At 49.6% G+C, this 15,195-nt stretch overlaps 2 protein-coding genes across 2 annotated transcripts in view; both read right to left on the bottom strand.

The window, feature by feature from the left end:
* Window positions 1-2,387: 2,387 nt before the first annotated feature.
* On the bottom strand, window positions 2,388-10,501 carry FSCN3 (fascin actin-bundling protein 3, testicular). Its single transcript, XM_010831721.1, has 7 exons — window positions 10,238-10,501; window positions 8,479-9,175; window positions 8,027-8,145; window positions 6,265-6,424; window positions 5,461-5,631; window positions 4,928-5,133; window positions 2,388-2,561 (listed from the first exon to the last, which is right to left on the bottom strand). The coding sequence occupies exons 1-6, from the start codon at window positions 10,379-10,381 to the stop codon at window positions 4,928-4,930; spliced, it is 1,497 nt and encodes a 498-aa protein (XP_010830023.1). The 5' UTR covers window positions 10,382-10,501; the 3' UTR covers window positions 2,388-2,561.
* Window positions 10,502-12,483: 1,982 nt separating this feature from the next.
* ARF5 (ADP-ribosylation factor 5) overlaps window positions 12,484-15,195 on the bottom strand; it is a 6,478-nt gene continuing 3,766 nt past the window's right edge. The window contains exons 2-6 of the mRNA XM_010831723.1: window positions 14,672-14,752; window positions 14,234-14,343; window positions 13,688-13,759; window positions 13,073-13,198; window positions 12,484-12,969 (exon numbers count right to left, since the gene is read on the bottom strand). Coding sequence (XP_010830025.1) covers window positions 12,883-12,969; window positions 13,073-13,198; window positions 13,688-13,759; window positions 14,234-14,343; window positions 14,672-14,752 — 476 coding nt within the window. The 3' untranslated portion in view covers window positions 12,484-12,882. The remainder of the gene's footprint in view (window positions 12,970-13,072; window positions 13,199-13,687; window positions 13,760-14,233; window positions 14,344-14,671; window positions 14,753-15,195) is intronic.

The raw sequence follows: 15,195 nt of genomic DNA on the forward strand, positions 1-15,195 counted from the left end.
TGAGCACATTCAAGCTGAGGATGGCAACTTGTGGGGAGCATAAAAGCGTGCACACACATCTGTGTGTGTGTGTGTGTGTGTGTGTGCGAGTGCGCGCGCGAGCACGCACACACATGTGCGCATGCACGTGCATGTGTCCCTGGGCACATACATTCCTGTATGTCTGACTATATGTATTCAGGGAAGGCTGAAGAAGAGATTCTGCATTAAATGACTCCCAAGGTCTTATCTCTGAAGACTATTCCACACCACTGCTGCTGCTGCTAAGTCGCTTCAGTCGTGTCTGACTCTGTGTGACCCCATAGACGGCAGTCCACCAGGCTCCCCTGTCCCTGGGATTATCCAGGCAAGAACACTGGAGTGGGTTGCCATTTCCTTCTCCAGTGCATGAAAGTGAAAAGTGAATGTGAAGTCGTTCAGTCGTGTCCGACTCAGCGACCCCATGGACTGCAGCCTACCAGGCTCCTCCGTCCATGGGATTTTCCAGGCAAGAGTACTAGAGTGGGGTGCCATTGCCTTCTCCGATTCCACATCACATCTCTGGCCTATTCTTAACATTGTCTAGGAAAGGAGATGCCCTGGTCCTTAGCGTTTGCAACCTTCTCTTATTGCATTAAAATGTTTACAAAATTCTTTCATATTTCTTGAGGAAAAACATACTTACGGAAACTTGACATCACTTTCCTCTACCCAAGCAGAAACTCTCTCAGCTTCTGGTTTCAGCTTCTCTTCTCAATAAACTTAAAAGCCAGGGCCTAGTTGTGGGATGATGCAGTAGGGCTCAGGCTTTGAGAGTGTTTGAGAAGCTGTCTGGATGCTGCTTTATATAATATTGAGTCAGCAATGAGCAAAAATTATTCCCTTTTCCACTCCCTTTCAATTCTGATTGCATCAAAGAGAAAATTTTCATTTTGGTTCTATTCTGTAGCCACTCTGTAACACTTGTTAATCTGTTTTTTTTTTTTTTTTTTTAAACAGACGGAAAGGGAGCTTCAGGCTCTGAACCTTGGTCAAGGAAGGGAAATATGACTAAAATTTATGGCATCACTTTGGTTTCATTATATTCTTTTTTTTTTTTTTCTTCGGTATATTCATTTTTATGGTCACTTTCTACTCATGGCTTCCTGATAGCTCAGTTGGTAAAGAATCCACCTGCAATGCAGGAGACCCTGGTTTGATTCCTGGGTTGGGAAGATCCACTGGAGAAGGGATAGTCTACCCACTCCAGTATTCTTGGACTTTCCTTGTGGCTCAGCTGGTAAAGAATCTGCCTGCAATGTGGGAGACCTGGGTTCAATCCCTGGGTTGGGAAGATCCCCTGGAGAAGGGAAAGGCTACCCACTCCAGTATTCTGGCCTGGAGAATTCCATGGACTGTAAAGTCATGGGGTCACAAAGAGTTGGACATGACTGAGCAACTCTCACTTCATTTCTGCTCATGGCAAGTGAATCTGGTCTTCCATTTTATGATAGTGATTAAAATATCCCTTTCTAAATAAAGGTACTTAAGAGCCTATGTCAAGAAAGGCATTAATGGGGCAGATGGTATGCCACTAAGGGCCAATGTTATGAAGACAGTGCAAGAAAGACACCCATTTTGGAAGCTCTGTTTTGATGGAAAGAGTCATGGGCATCAGGGTCTACTCTAATTGAAGAATTGCATCAGAGGTCTCTGCTGGTGCTACTGCTGCTAAGTCGCTTCCTTCATATCCGGCTCTGTGCGACCCCATAGATGGCAGCCCACCAGGCTCCCCTGCCGCTGGGATTATCCAGGCAAGAACACTGGAGTGGGTTGCCATTTCCTTTTCCAATGCATGAAAGTGAAAAGCGAAAGTGAAATGCTCAGTCGTGTCTGACTGTTCGCGACCCCATGGACTGCAGCCTACCACGCTCCTCCATCCATGGGATTTTCCAGGCAAGAGTACTGGAGTGGGGTGCCATCGCCTTCTCCCAGTCATGGGCAAATCACTTCAGCTCCCTGTAAACAGTGGGCAGTGATGGAGAAAATACCTGTTGCGTCCTACTGACTGGATCAAAAGGAAATGATAAGGTGGGATGGTCGGTAAGCTATGGAGGGACAGTGGGCTATATATGCATAGGCTGTCATTACAACTACCTTGTGCCTATAGGATTAATAATCCTTCCGTTGTCGTAAGCCAAAAGGACATCTAGTCATATCTGGATTGTGAATCCTTCAGGGCGAGGCTTATTCCTCATGGAACCTCTGGGAAAAGTCTAGTGATTCTGGAGGGGACGGGGAGAATCAGTGGAAGAATAGGTTACCATTTGGTTTCCCCTCTTCTGGACACCACTTGAAGTGACCTGGAGTCTCAGTTGCCACCCACATTCACACCTCTACTCTCAAGTCAGATGCACACCAGGGTCTTGGGGGTGGCCGTTTGTGATGTATTGTTGCTTGAAACAGGTGTTTTGCTAAACTGGGTAGGAAAAGTTGTGTTACAGATATTCTTCTCATGGATCTTGACTCTGGGGTTCTTGTTTGGTTTAGTGTAGTAGTTTCTCCTGGAAGATTTAGATTTCCATAGGTGGCATCCTATTGACCTGGGGAGGAAAGAGGAAATAGAAACCTTCAGTTGGTCACTTGCTAATTTCTAGCATTTAGGAAAAAACCTGGTGAGACCCAGTGGGAAGAGAGAAGATAAAGTCATTTGTTCCTTTCTTGAGGAAGTGCCACGGGGACAGAGAAGAGGTTAGTTTATAGGAAAGAGCAGTAGAAGTGATTTAGAAAAATCCAATGAATGGTGCAAAATACCATCAGAATTCACAGGGAGACTACAACCAACAGGTTAGACTTCCTAAGAATTCAAACTGACTTGAGGAAGACATCTGATGGCATGAGGGTGTGCAAGGTGCCAAGCTGTTTACTAAGCATTTCACTGTCATCAGCTCATGTAACATAATAATCCCACGAGAGTCACACTATATTCCATTTCACCTACAAGAAACAGACTTTGAGAGGTTCATTGGCCCAAGGTCAAACAACCAGTTTTGCTAATAAGCATCAAATTAGAACCCAGCTCTGAGTCCAGAAATGATCTCTTAACCACTTTGATGAAATGTCTACTAGAATGTCAGGCCTGGAAAGAGAAATCTAGTGCAATCCAAATCCTTCATGGAATAGATAAGGAAACGACTTAGTGGGATTTCCTTTTGTTTTCCCGTTTGCCACAATTAAAGGGTTTATGTAGAAAATCAACAGAAGATGAAGGAAAAGAGTGAATGAATATGGGGATCTCTATCTAGAGGCATACAGTCACTGACCCCTCATATCACCTTATGAAACAGACATTATTTCCATTTTACAGATAAGGAAACCAAGGCCTAGAAATGTTGGAGCAATTTCCTTGGGGTTACAAAGCTAGTAAGGACCATGCCTTGCTAGTTTTGGTTCCAGGTCTATATAATATCAAAACTGAATCTCTTTCTACAACATCCTCCTGACTTCCTAAGCCAGGAAAGAGAGGATGATTGTGAAGGGGCAGGGCTAAGAGGAATGAGGTACCCTGAAGAGTTATGAACAGGGAAAGATGGAATGGAGGCATCAGCTTAGAAAAGTAGACTTACAGTGGAGAGGAGATCAGGTAGGGATGGGCCTGGTGGCTGGGGAGCCCTTGTTGCACTGCAGGCTCTTGGTGGAAAGCCTGCCACACAATTGTGCCAGTAATTATGGTAATTACTAAGGAGCAAGCTAGGACCAACCTAGATAGCATATTAAAAAGCAGAGACATTACTTTGCCAACAAAGGTCCGTCTAGTCAAGGCTATGGCTTTTCCTGTGGTCATGTACAGATGTGAGAGTTGGACTGTGAAGAAAGCTGAGCACCAAAGAATTGATGCTTTTGAACTATGATGTTGGAGAAGACTCTTGAGAGGCCCTTGGACTGCAAGGAGATCCAACCAGTCCATCCTAAAGGAGATCAGTCCTGGGTGTTCATTGGAAGGATTCATGCTGAAGCTGAAACTCCAATACTTTGGCAGCCTCATGCGAAGAGCTGACTCATTGGAAGAGACCCTGATGCTGGGAGGGATTGGGGGCAGGAGGAGAAGGGAATGACAGAGGATGAGATGGCTGGATGGCATCACTGACTCGATGGACATGAGTTTCGGTAAACTCCGGGAGTTGGTGATGGACAGGGAAGCCTGGCGTGCTGTGGTCCATGGGGTTGCAAAGATTCGGACACGACTGAGCGACTGAACTGAAGCACTCAAGAGGCTCTGCCAAGGAAATACTGGAGTTTTCAGGGTTTGGTGAAGGGAACACAAGGGAGGAAGCAGAGATGGCGCTGAGTCTTGAGCCTGAGTGTTTGAGAGGATGGTGGTGTCCTCCATGGCCATGGGGAAGGCAGGAAGGATCACCTTTGAAGGGGAGGGTGAGGAGGCTCATTTGGAGGAGATGGCAGGATGAAGTCAAGTCAACTGTCAGTCAGAAAGTTGGAAAGAGATGAGGTTAGACTTCAGGAGAAGGATCAGGCTGCAGATAAATCTGGGTGCCATTAGTACCCCCAAGGATCTGAGGTGTAGGGGTAGAACGTACCTAGGATGGAAAGGATACCCTTCAAAGTTACCAGTCTTCCCTACAAAGGGGGAAAAACTCTGCCTGTTAATGAAGAGAGACAGATATACAAGTACCCCCTCATCCTGTCCCTGCAGTCTGACTTGCAAGCACAAGAGTCAGTGTGATGTGATAGTGAGAAGCCTAGACTGACTCCTCCTCTCTCCAGCAAGTCTAGGTCTAGAAGCCCCATGAGAAAAGGCACGGATTTGGAATAAAGGTTGGGAGTGGATCCAGCCATGGGACAGATGCCAGCCTGGGGTGCATATTGGTCTTGTTCTCACATGCCTCCGCACCCTCCTCCCTTCTTCTGCTGCTCCTCATCAGCTTCTGCTCCCAGACCCCTGGGTCCTTACCTAAAATTCCCAAATACACTCTTTGGTAATGTCTTCGCTGTCTGCCAACAGGGTACCACTTCGGTCGGATCGCATGTAGAAGCCATTGGGTGCCAGCACCGTGAGCAAGTTGCTGCCCTGAAGCTCGATACAGAAGTTGAGGGCGAACTTTCCCCAAGGCCGAAAGGTGCCGAAGGATGTTATTGACCAGAAGGATCCACCCTGTGCTGGGGAGGGAAGAGCTCAGATTGGTGGGCCATTCTGGAGTTGGGGGGTCTCTCTCAGTACAGCCTCTGAGGGGGCTCCCAGGAGGCCCACCACCCCTCCCGGACTGCCCTACCCTGCCTGTCTTGGCAGGTCCCTCTCTGGGAACATAGGAGGGCAGGTTTCTGTTCTGTCCACCCACTCCAGGAGACTTGCAGTGTAAGAGCAAACAAAAACTCTGTTTTTTCTCCTATGAAAAGTGGGCCCTGAGTGGCAGTCCCTGAAGTCTTAGTTGAGGCTAAGGCTGGGCTAGATCATGAAGCCAGGGGTGAGGAAGTAGAGCTACTCACCTTGGAAGTGGTAGATGCCCTGGCGGCAGGGCAGCAGGTGAATGCAATCTGGCTGATCCATATTGCACTGCAGGAGGTCGTGTTCTGATGAGGTACCCACATACCCATACCGACCCCGCAAGGCGAGGAAGGGGCGGTTGGCTAATCGAATCCCAAATTCCTCATTTGGGCCTGAAAGAAGCAGGAAGAAGTTATTTGGATGGGCTGTCTCTAGATGCTTTCCCAGATGGAAGCAGGGGGACGGGCCCTGATGGCAAAAGGGTATCATCAATATCCTAATATTTAGTGAACAGTTATCATGTGCCAGGGCTCACGCTAGGTGCTGGTGAAATGTTTATGAAAGCACTCATTACAGCATGGAGGCCAAGACATTTTAATATTCTTCTTTCCTTTGAGATGAGTGAATTATTGAATCTTCATGGAAACCTCTGAGGCAGACAGGTTGGCTATCACCTCCACTGATGATAGAGACAATGAAACTGAACCTCAGATAAGGGGGTTACCCAAGTGATGATGAAAAGTCAGTGACTCAGCAGGCTGTTGTTCAGTTGCTAAGTGGATCTGACTCTGCGACCCCATGGACTGCAGCACACCAGGTTCCCCTGTCCTTCACTATCTCCCAGAGTTTGCTCAAATTCATGTCCGTTGAGTTGGTGATACAGCAGGTGATACAGACCTGAATCTTCTGCCCCCAACCGTGGTGGTCTTTCTACCAAAACCATAACTTTCTACCATAGCTTCTGCCAAGCTCCCTCTGAAAGCGACTCTGACTTGGACTAACCTGGCAGGGGCTGCTTTGCCTACCTGGAACAGTGGCACTGGCCATCAGCAGGCCATTGGCTGCGATGCCCAGGAAGCGTCCATTGGGAGACTGCAGGAGGATCCTGCCACAATTCCAGTGCATACGAAAGAAGGTTTCACACTCCACTGGGTGCCCATCAGCCATCACTGCCCTATGGCGTCTCTGAGGAGAATATTGGGAACAGAGAAGGGAAGCAAGGACTCAGACTCTCAACTTTTTTCTTGTAAGTTTTATTCTTAGACTCTCCTTCCCATATTCCACCCTCTAGCTCTCTCTCTCTCTCTCTCTTTTTTTTTAATTCTCTCAGGGTATGCTTATGCCTTCAGATCCTTTTTTGGAAAACATGTTGTGAGCTCAGCTCTCCCACTTCTCCAGTCTGTGCTGTGTCCATATGGAGAGAAATGAACTTTGGCCTAGACTCCAAAATCATTTCAAAGTGGATCATAGACATAAAAGTGAAAGTCAACCTATAAAACATCTAGAAGAAAACACAGGAGAAATTCTTTGTGACTTTGAGGTAAGCAGTGATTTTCTGGGGCCAAAAAAAAAAAGGCACTAACCACTTATAAAATGGAGAAATTGGACTTCATCAAAATTAAAAATTGGTGCTCGAAACACACTATTAATCAAATGAAAAGGTCAGTCATAGACTGTGAGAAAACGTTTGCAATGCATAAATCTGACAAAGGACTTTATTTTAGAACACACCAAAACTCTGACAACTCAATAAAAAGACAAGCAACACAATAACAAACAGGCAAAAGATCAGACACCCATCAGAGAAGATCGACAAAGGACCAATAGGCACATGAAAAGATGCTCAAATTTATTAATTATAAGGGAAATCCAAATTAAAGCCACAATAAAATAGGCATTACACATTTAATTTTAGAGTGGCTGAAGTTAAAAAGACAGGTAAGACCTAGTGTTAGTGAGATGGAGCAATTAGAACTCTCACACATTACTGGTGAGAACGTAAAGCAGTACAATGACTTTAGAAAACTGCTTGAAATTTTCTTAAGAAGTTAAATACACATTTATCACATGACCCAATAATTCCACTCCTACCTATTTGCCTAAGATAACTGAAAAGCACAGGCCCACAAAAAGGCTTGTACATGAGTGTCCATAGTAACTTTGTTTACAATGGCCCAAACTAGAAATAAGTCAAGTATTCATCAATAAGTGAAGGTATAAGTGAATTACGTTTGTGTTTGTGATTAGTGTTATGGAATACAATCCATCAATAAAAAGGAACAAACTACTGACACATGTGACATCATGGACAAATTTCAAAAACATTATCCTGAGTGAAAGAAGCATATATACTGCGATACTGTATGATTCCATTTATATGAAACTCAAGAGCAAGCACATCTAATCTATAGTGACAGAATGCATACTGGTGGTAGTGGGCAGGGCCACAGGGGAATTTCTGTGATGACAGAAATATTTTCTAACTTGTGACATGGTTGCAGCATGATTGTATATATTTGTCAAAACTTATTGAATCGTACACTTAAAATGTGAGCATTTTATTGTGTGTAAGTCATGCCTCAATAAAGTGTTTTTAAATTTTCTTTTTTTAAAAGAGGCCTGTTTGGATGAAAGTGTGCCCACTGGATGAAAATAAGAGTTTATTGACAAGGACCTCCATACTTCATCTCATCATCAGATCATTTGTCCTGAAGAAGGAAAAAGCGAGTCCAGAGAGGGAGATTTCAGGGCTTAAGGGTTCTCTTGTCCAGAAAGTCAAGGTCTCACCTGGGCTAGGTAGCAGCCATTGGCTGAACGAAGCTGCAAGGTGGGGGTCTCGTTGTCACATTCAAACTGGAACAACGACATTGGGCTTATGTGCTCAGAGGCAGCACACACCTCCACGTCTACAGAGGAAGAAGATGTCAAAAGAAGCCTGAGTCTGGCCCCAGTCTCAGTCTCAGCCCCTCCTCCACACTGGATAACTGGCATTCCCTCTGCTTTCCCTCCTCAGCCTTTCTCATCTTGGCCCATAGTAGCCTGGAGAAGACTCGGGCCACTTTTCTTGCAAGTCTGTGACCCTACTTTATAGCCCATCTCCATGGCATCAGAGATCCTCTGGGGACCTCAGGATCTTCCTTAATCACCAGGTTCAAAAATCCTCTCTGATCCCAAACAAATTTTCCTCTTTTAAGCAACCAGCCCTCCCTCCCCCTGTGGCTGTTAGACCCAGCACTTGCCGTAGATGACGGAGAGGAACTTCCGAGCCTTGGACGTGAGGCTAACCCATGTTGGGCAGCGCTGTAGGATGAACCACTCCTCGCCTCCATGGGGATTGGAGCCCAGGCTCAGGAGCAGGCGTGTGCCCTGTGGATACAGCATGCCTCCCTCCCCATCGCTCAGCGCCACAAGCCCTCCAGGACGCACTTGCATGTGAAAAGCTGTCTGCGTTGAGGGTTGGGAGACCAGCCGGTCTAAGTGGGACAAGAAGGTGTGTGCAGAGGTCTCCAGGTGGTAGCATCCATCTTGGAAGTGCAACAGGAAGCCGCATTCCTCCAGACAGGGAATTGGTGCATCTACCCAGACTCGGCCCATGGTAGGGTCAGCCCGGGCATAGCAGTGGTTGAGGGGGCTGAAGAGGATCACGTGGACATGCAGGGCTGGCCGGGGGGTCCACATGTGGTAAGCTGAGAGGACCCGGGAGGTACAGAAAACATCCTCGCCATCAGATTCCAGGTAGCGACCACTGATGATGCACTGGAGGGTCCATTGGCCATTGCGGTGGAAACGGATGAGGAAGCACCCATGATGGCTTGTCCTTGGCCGCCCGTAGCACAGAGAACCATCTGCCTCGCACAGAAGGTAGAGACCCTGCAAGCTTCTTAGTCGTACCACAGCCTGTGTTTCATGCTCATTGCTCACTAGGATCTCCCAGGTCTGGAGGCATCGGGAGGGAGAAGAGGGAAATTAGTCCTGCAAAAAGGCTAGACTGAGGAGCCCTCTATCCATCACCCCTGGCATCGCTCCAGGACCTTCACTGAGATCAACTACATTCCCTCTACATAGGCCTCCTAACTGTCCTCTCTTCTACTCTCATGTTCAGCGGTAATCAAAGGATCTCAGGGTACTTCCACCACTGGAGCCAAAGGGCTTCTCAAGATCCCAAGAGACACTGTAGGTAACCACCTCCTCCAGGTAATGGAAGGTAAAACTCCTTCTCTCTTCCTTGATCACTTCCTTAAATACCTAATTTTCCAATAAAAGCTTTGGGTTAAGTCTTTCTTCTCTCTTTTCTCACTATTTCCTCTGGACAGCACAATCAGCCAACACATCCACCCACCAGAACCACTTTTCCAACACGGCAGGAGAAAAGCAAGACTTCTGACAGGCAGGCCATGGGGTCCGGGGATAAGGATGGGAGCACAGACAGTCGAGATGCAATTGTCTGTTTCAGCTGTGATCAGCTTTGTTACAAGCAAGAGGAACTTGTTACTGCCTCTCTCTCTAGCACCATCCCAGAGGTGCCTACAGCACTCTGTAAAATAAAGACCAACTCTCCAATGGCTTCTAGAGTATCCCATTCTCAAATTACAGCCAAGATGTAGAACTTGCAGTAACTCCACTGGTCCAACCTCCCCGGACGCCTGCAATCCTGCCTTCTAGCTTGGGCTCTCCTCCTCTCCTTTTGGTGATAACACAACCCTTCTGTGCTGGGATAGAGGATGGGGAGCAGCCAGAGCAAGACAAGGTTAGCAAAGCCAGGGCTGAGGCTTCACCATGTGGGACAGGTTTAGAGACAGGGAGATGACGCAATGGAGGCCTGTGAGCAAAAGCCTGGCTTGCCTTCTCAATGGCAGAGCCTAGAAAAGTGAGTAGGTTGAAAACATATCCACACGCGCACACACAGACAGACACACAGAGACACACACACACACACACACACACTCATACAGCGTGGCTACCAGGAAAAAGGGTTCCAGTGCAGGTTTGCTCTGTTACCTGTCTCCGGCCCAAGCCTTTTGCCGTAGCTGTCACCTTATTCTTATATGGTTCATAAGTGAGGTAGGATCCTGCCCAGCTGATGAGCCCAACCCTTAGGTCCTCGGCCCTGGGTTGTCTTGGCGTCCACTCCACCTCGTCCATGGGGCCAGCCCCACAGGTGATGACTCAGTCCGGCCCAGCCTTCCCCCCAGTGGTGAGGTTCCACAGGCCATAGGGCCTGGAATCAGGCCCTTAGTACCCACCGGAAGATGTTTCCAGAGTAAACTTCCAGGCAGAGGCTGGACCAGGGCCCAGCGCCTCTGTGACCCGGGAGCATTGTGACTGTGGGGGCTGTGCCTTGTCCCACCATAGAGGGGAAAGGGCACTGCCCAGCAACATCAATCCAGAGGAAGTGGGTCCAGAGCCTCTGGCACTCGCCTCCCCACATCCCTCCAGGCATCAAGGTAGCTCAGTCTGAGAATCAGAACTCAGCCTGGGCCAGCGACCACGTGTGATTTCAGGCAAGTCTCTCCCCTCTTCACTTGTGTGCCTCATTTTCATCACAGGGTAGAAATCAACCTCTTTCCTTTCTAGGAAGTGGATTCCTGGCTCCCTTGGGGCGCAAGTGTTTTTAGAATTCAAGATATCCAAGAAAGATCTATTAACTTTTACGGCTCTTGGGTGGATGAGGGCGAATGGTCTCAGGAGATACTTTTCAGTGAGTGTAAGGAAACCCTAGATACTCATCAAGGGTCAGATTACTCATGCTTATCAGAAAGGGCTGGCTTGGGGGCAGGGTACGGAGAATGGCCCAGGGCACCCTCCTCAGTCCCCAAGGGTGTTGCTGCTGGCAGCCAGCCAGGTCGCCCCTAAAGATACCAGCCCCTCCCTCACCAGTCTCCACTGGCCAAGAGCCTCCAGAACCCACTGCCTCCAAAGCTCATGGAGAAAACCAGTCTAGCCCCTGGAGAAACCAGCAACATGAAATAAGGGAGAAAGGTCAAAAGAAAGTGGTGGTGATGGTGGGTTTGTCGAGCTTTGCTGGAATGCAAAGGGAAAAAGGCAGAGTGAACCACACTTGGAGAACCCTCTACACACTTGATCCTATACCCGTATCTTCCTGTTCCCTGTAGGTGGAGTCTCCCCAGGTAGAAAGAGCGCAGTGGTGCACAGTAAGGGACTATAATCCCCATGCCCTGTGTGCATGCTAAGTCACTTTAGTCCTAACTGACTCTTTGCGACCCTATGGACTATAGCCCACCAGGCTCCTCTGTCCATGGGGATTCTCCAGGCAAGAATACTGGAGTGGGTTGCTAAGCCCTCCTTGAGGGGATCTTCCCAACCCAGGGATGGAATCCATGTCTTTTACATCTCCTGCACTGGCAGGTGGGTTCTTTACCACTAGCGCCACCTGGGAAGCCCTCCTCAGACCCTGCCTGCATTTAGTCACTCGATCCTGACCCAGGGATAGAACCCAGGCCTCCTGCATTGCAGGTGGATTCTTTACCATCTGAGCCACCAGGGAAGTCCTACCAAGGTTTTATAAAATAAGGCCAATAGACACTGAGTGACAGAATCACCTGGTTAGTTTTAGAGATGCAGATTCTTGGGTCTCAGACCAGTCCTGAAGAATCATTTTCAGAAGTGTGCCTCAGGGCCCTTATTCTTAATATTCTTCCTACCTCAAGTTTCAGTGTGCATAGTCATTAAGAACCACTGCTCTAAGTAGCTGGGAGGTGGATGGGAAATGGGAGTCAGGTGGTTTACGAACCCATGAAGGTAGAGCCTGTTACCCACAGCAAAGGCCCCTTGGAATTGGTGAAGGAATGGAATTTCCTCCACTGGAGGCCCTAAATACTTCTAGTCTTGAGAGTAAGGAGGGAGAAGCTGAGCTATATGAGGGTAAGGTTGAGTGTGTGTGCTTGGGGTAAGGGGTTGGCTTGGCAGCCTTAGCCGCTTTGCTATTGTCGTTTAGTCTCTCAGTTGTGTTCAACTCTTGAGACCCCATGGCCTGCAGCCCGCCAGACTCCTCTGTCCATGGGATTTCACAGGCAAGAAAACTGGAGTGGGTTGCCATGTCCTCCCTCCAGGGGATCTTCCCGATCCAGGGATTGAACCTGTGTCTCCTGCATTGGCAGGTGGATTCTTTAGCACTGAGCCACCAGGGAAGCCCTAGCAGCTTTGAGCCCTGCCCCCGCGACGACCATATTATCTTTGCAGCCAGTAACCCAGCCCCCCACTTGTAGTCTACAAACAACACGGAGTACAAACCACAGCAAATTTATTACTCAATATCCAGTGCCACATCATAGCACCACCCGGAGCCCTCACCTCCCCTCCCCACCTGGCCCAAAGGGTACACCCGAAATGGAAGAAAAAAAACTAAACCCAGATCCCTGCTCCTTTTCTGGAAGAAGGGGCCTTGGCCCTGGAAACCCCTTTCCACAGGTCCCAGCGGGCAGGAGATCAGATCCCTCCATGCCCAGAGAGCGAGGCTCCAGGCTCCCAAGAGAGAGAGAACATGCAGGCAGGAGCAGTGGCCTGTGTCTGCGGGGGAGGAGGAGCTGGGAGGGAAGGGCACTGCCTGAGGAGTCCGGGAGTCTGGTCCTCCCGGGATGATGCACGCGGGAGCTTCTGGGCAGCAGGGGCCGGCCCCTGGTTGGCTAGCGCTTTGACAGCTCGTGGGACAGCCAGTCCAGCCCATCGTACAAGCCTGTGCCCTGGGTGGCACAGGTGGCCTGGACGTACCACTGTGGGGAGGGGGAAAGAAAGAGATCAGCAGCAGGGAAAAAAAAGGAGATGCCTTTGTTTCCTGCCAGGCCTGGGGTTTCCTGGGGCCAAGCGGGCCCTCACCGTGCGGCTTCGCAAGTGCTGTAGCCCCAGCTTGTCGGTCAGCTCGCTCACAGGCATGGCGTTGGGCATGTCCTGCTTGTTGGCAAACACCAGCAGTACCGCATCCCGCAGTTCGTCCTCCTGCAGCTGGGGGAGGTGAAGGAGGTGGGTGGAACGCAGCTGTGCAGGGAGCCCCCTCCCACCTTCTACCTTCTAGCATATTTGTGGGAAAAACAGAATACTGTGTCATCTACTGAACACAAGACAGAGAGTTACCAACTGCTTAAGGCCATGTTGGCCTTAAGTCCTGCAAGGGTCTTTTTCTAATTAGACTACCTGCCCTAGTCAAGATGACATTTCCAAATGGCAAAACAAGAATGTAAGAGGATGTTTCCCTCCACCTGGTATAACTCCCCCCTCCCCACTTAACTTCTCAGACTCAGCTGTGAAGACAGGAGAGAAAATTCAAGGGAAAAGTCAGTCTTATACTTTCTACCTGACCGCGATTCAAAACAGGGTGAGTTACTTCTAGTGACTGTGCCCACAAAGAGAGAGGTACGTTCGCGGCCCCTGAGGCACCTTCTGACTCTCACATTGGCACAAAGACTTCTCCTCCCCAGCGCTCTGGGTGCTCACCATCTTCTGGAGTTCGTCAGCAGATTCTTGGACCCGCTCTCGATCATTACTGTCCACCACAAAGATGAGGCCCTGGGTGCAAAGGAAGACAGGGAGGAGGAGCTATCTCCCAAGTCTGGGACACACACAGCCTCCTCTGGACCTTTTGCTTTTCGGCTGTCTTTATTTGTGTCTAAAGCCTGCTCATCTAGTAAGCCTGCTCATTCCATAACGATCTGCAGATATCCTAGCACAAACTGGAGCCATCCTACCACGGATGCAGCCTCTGCCCTCAGGCAAGCGGTCTAGCAAAAAGAAATGCAAGGCAACAGGGAAAGACATGTGATGAGACCTAAATCAGGCAGCTTGGATTCAGAACTCTGCTTCTAAGGAGAAGCGGAAGGTGGCTGGCTAAGTCTCAGAAGTATAAGGGCAATCTGAAGGATGAGGAGAGGCTCGCCTACAAATGAGGATGAGAGGCTGTAAGGGTTTTTTCCTGGCTCAGGGCCAAAACCTCAGCCTTCCTAACCCTAACACCTCTTCCCCTGGGGGTGGGGTAGCCCCAACCTGAGTGTTCTGGAAGTAGTGCCGCCACAGAGGCCGAATCTTGTCCTGGCCTCCCACGTCCCAGACTGTGAAACAGATGTTCTTGTATTCCACTGTTTCCACATTGAAGCCTGCAGATAATTGTACAACATATGAGGCAAAAGTCCTGAAAGGAAGGAACTCATTAACACTAAGTGGATTCAGGACGGACACAAAACCACAAGGCAACGATTGAGGCCCTAGGGAAAAGAACCCCAAGAGGCCCGAGAGAGTCCACAGGCCGGGCGGCGCTAGGTCTCATCCATCCCGTTAGAGATACCCTGACCCACTTCTCAGGTAGCAGGATTCGATGTCAGGGTCAGTTCCCCGCAGATAAAGGCCTGGGGCAGAATACGCAGCAGATCCTCGGAAGGGACGCCGCCGCGCTCCCGCTCCTCCCGGCCTCGCCTCTGAACTCACCTATGGTGGGAATGGTGGTGACTATCTCCCCCAACTTCAGTTTGTATAGGATTGTGGTCTTTCCAGCCGCATCCAAGCCAACTGCAACGGAGAGGGGCACAGGGATGGAGATGAGAGCGAGGGAGCCCCCTAGAGCCCAGGGAAGGGGAGAGGCCAAGACAACCGATGCTGACGGGGGCGGAGAGCCCGGGCGCCTCCAGGTGCGCGGTGTTATCTACCTTCGGGGCCTTGAGGGCAGTCGGGGTGGGGAGCGCCAACTCCTGCCCCCAGAGTGGGCGAGGGGCGGCGGAGGACTGAGGGGAAAGAGGTGCAAGAGAAACGCCGAGCGCACCTTTTAAAAGTCGTCTTCAAGGGCGGGGAATCCTCCCTTCTAACCAGCCGGGCTGGGGCTCAGGGAGCTTCACCCCACCCAGGCCCGCAGCTCCGGGTGTCAGGCCCCGGGGGCGGTGCTGCAGACCACGATCCACCCGAGAGTAGTGCCCCCCGGGGGGTTAGGACGTGGGTGACTCGGGGTCGGAGACACG

Source organism: Bison bison, unplaced genomic scaffold (genome assembly GCF_000754665.1).
Source record: "Bison bison bison isolate TAMUID 2011002044 unplaced genomic scaffold, Bison_UMD1.0 scf7180017864530, whole genome shotgun sequence".
Lineage (NCBI taxonomy): Eukaryota > Metazoa > Chordata > Mammalia > Artiodactyla > Bovidae > Bison > Bison bison.

Coding starts and splice junctions, on each gene's coding strand:
- FSCN3 (XM_010831721.1), bottom strand. CDS start 10,381: ATGGACGAGGTGGAGTGGACGCCAAGACAACCCAGGGCCGAGGACCTA. Junction 5,632..6,264: donor GGCCAGTGCCACTGTTCCAG/GTAGGCAAAGCA, acceptor TGCTTCTTTCAG/GCCCAAATGAGGAATTTGGG. Junction 5,134..5,460: donor GGGCATCTACCACTTCCAAG/GTGAGTAGCTCT, acceptor TTCCCTCCCCAG/CACAGGGTGGATCCTTCTGG.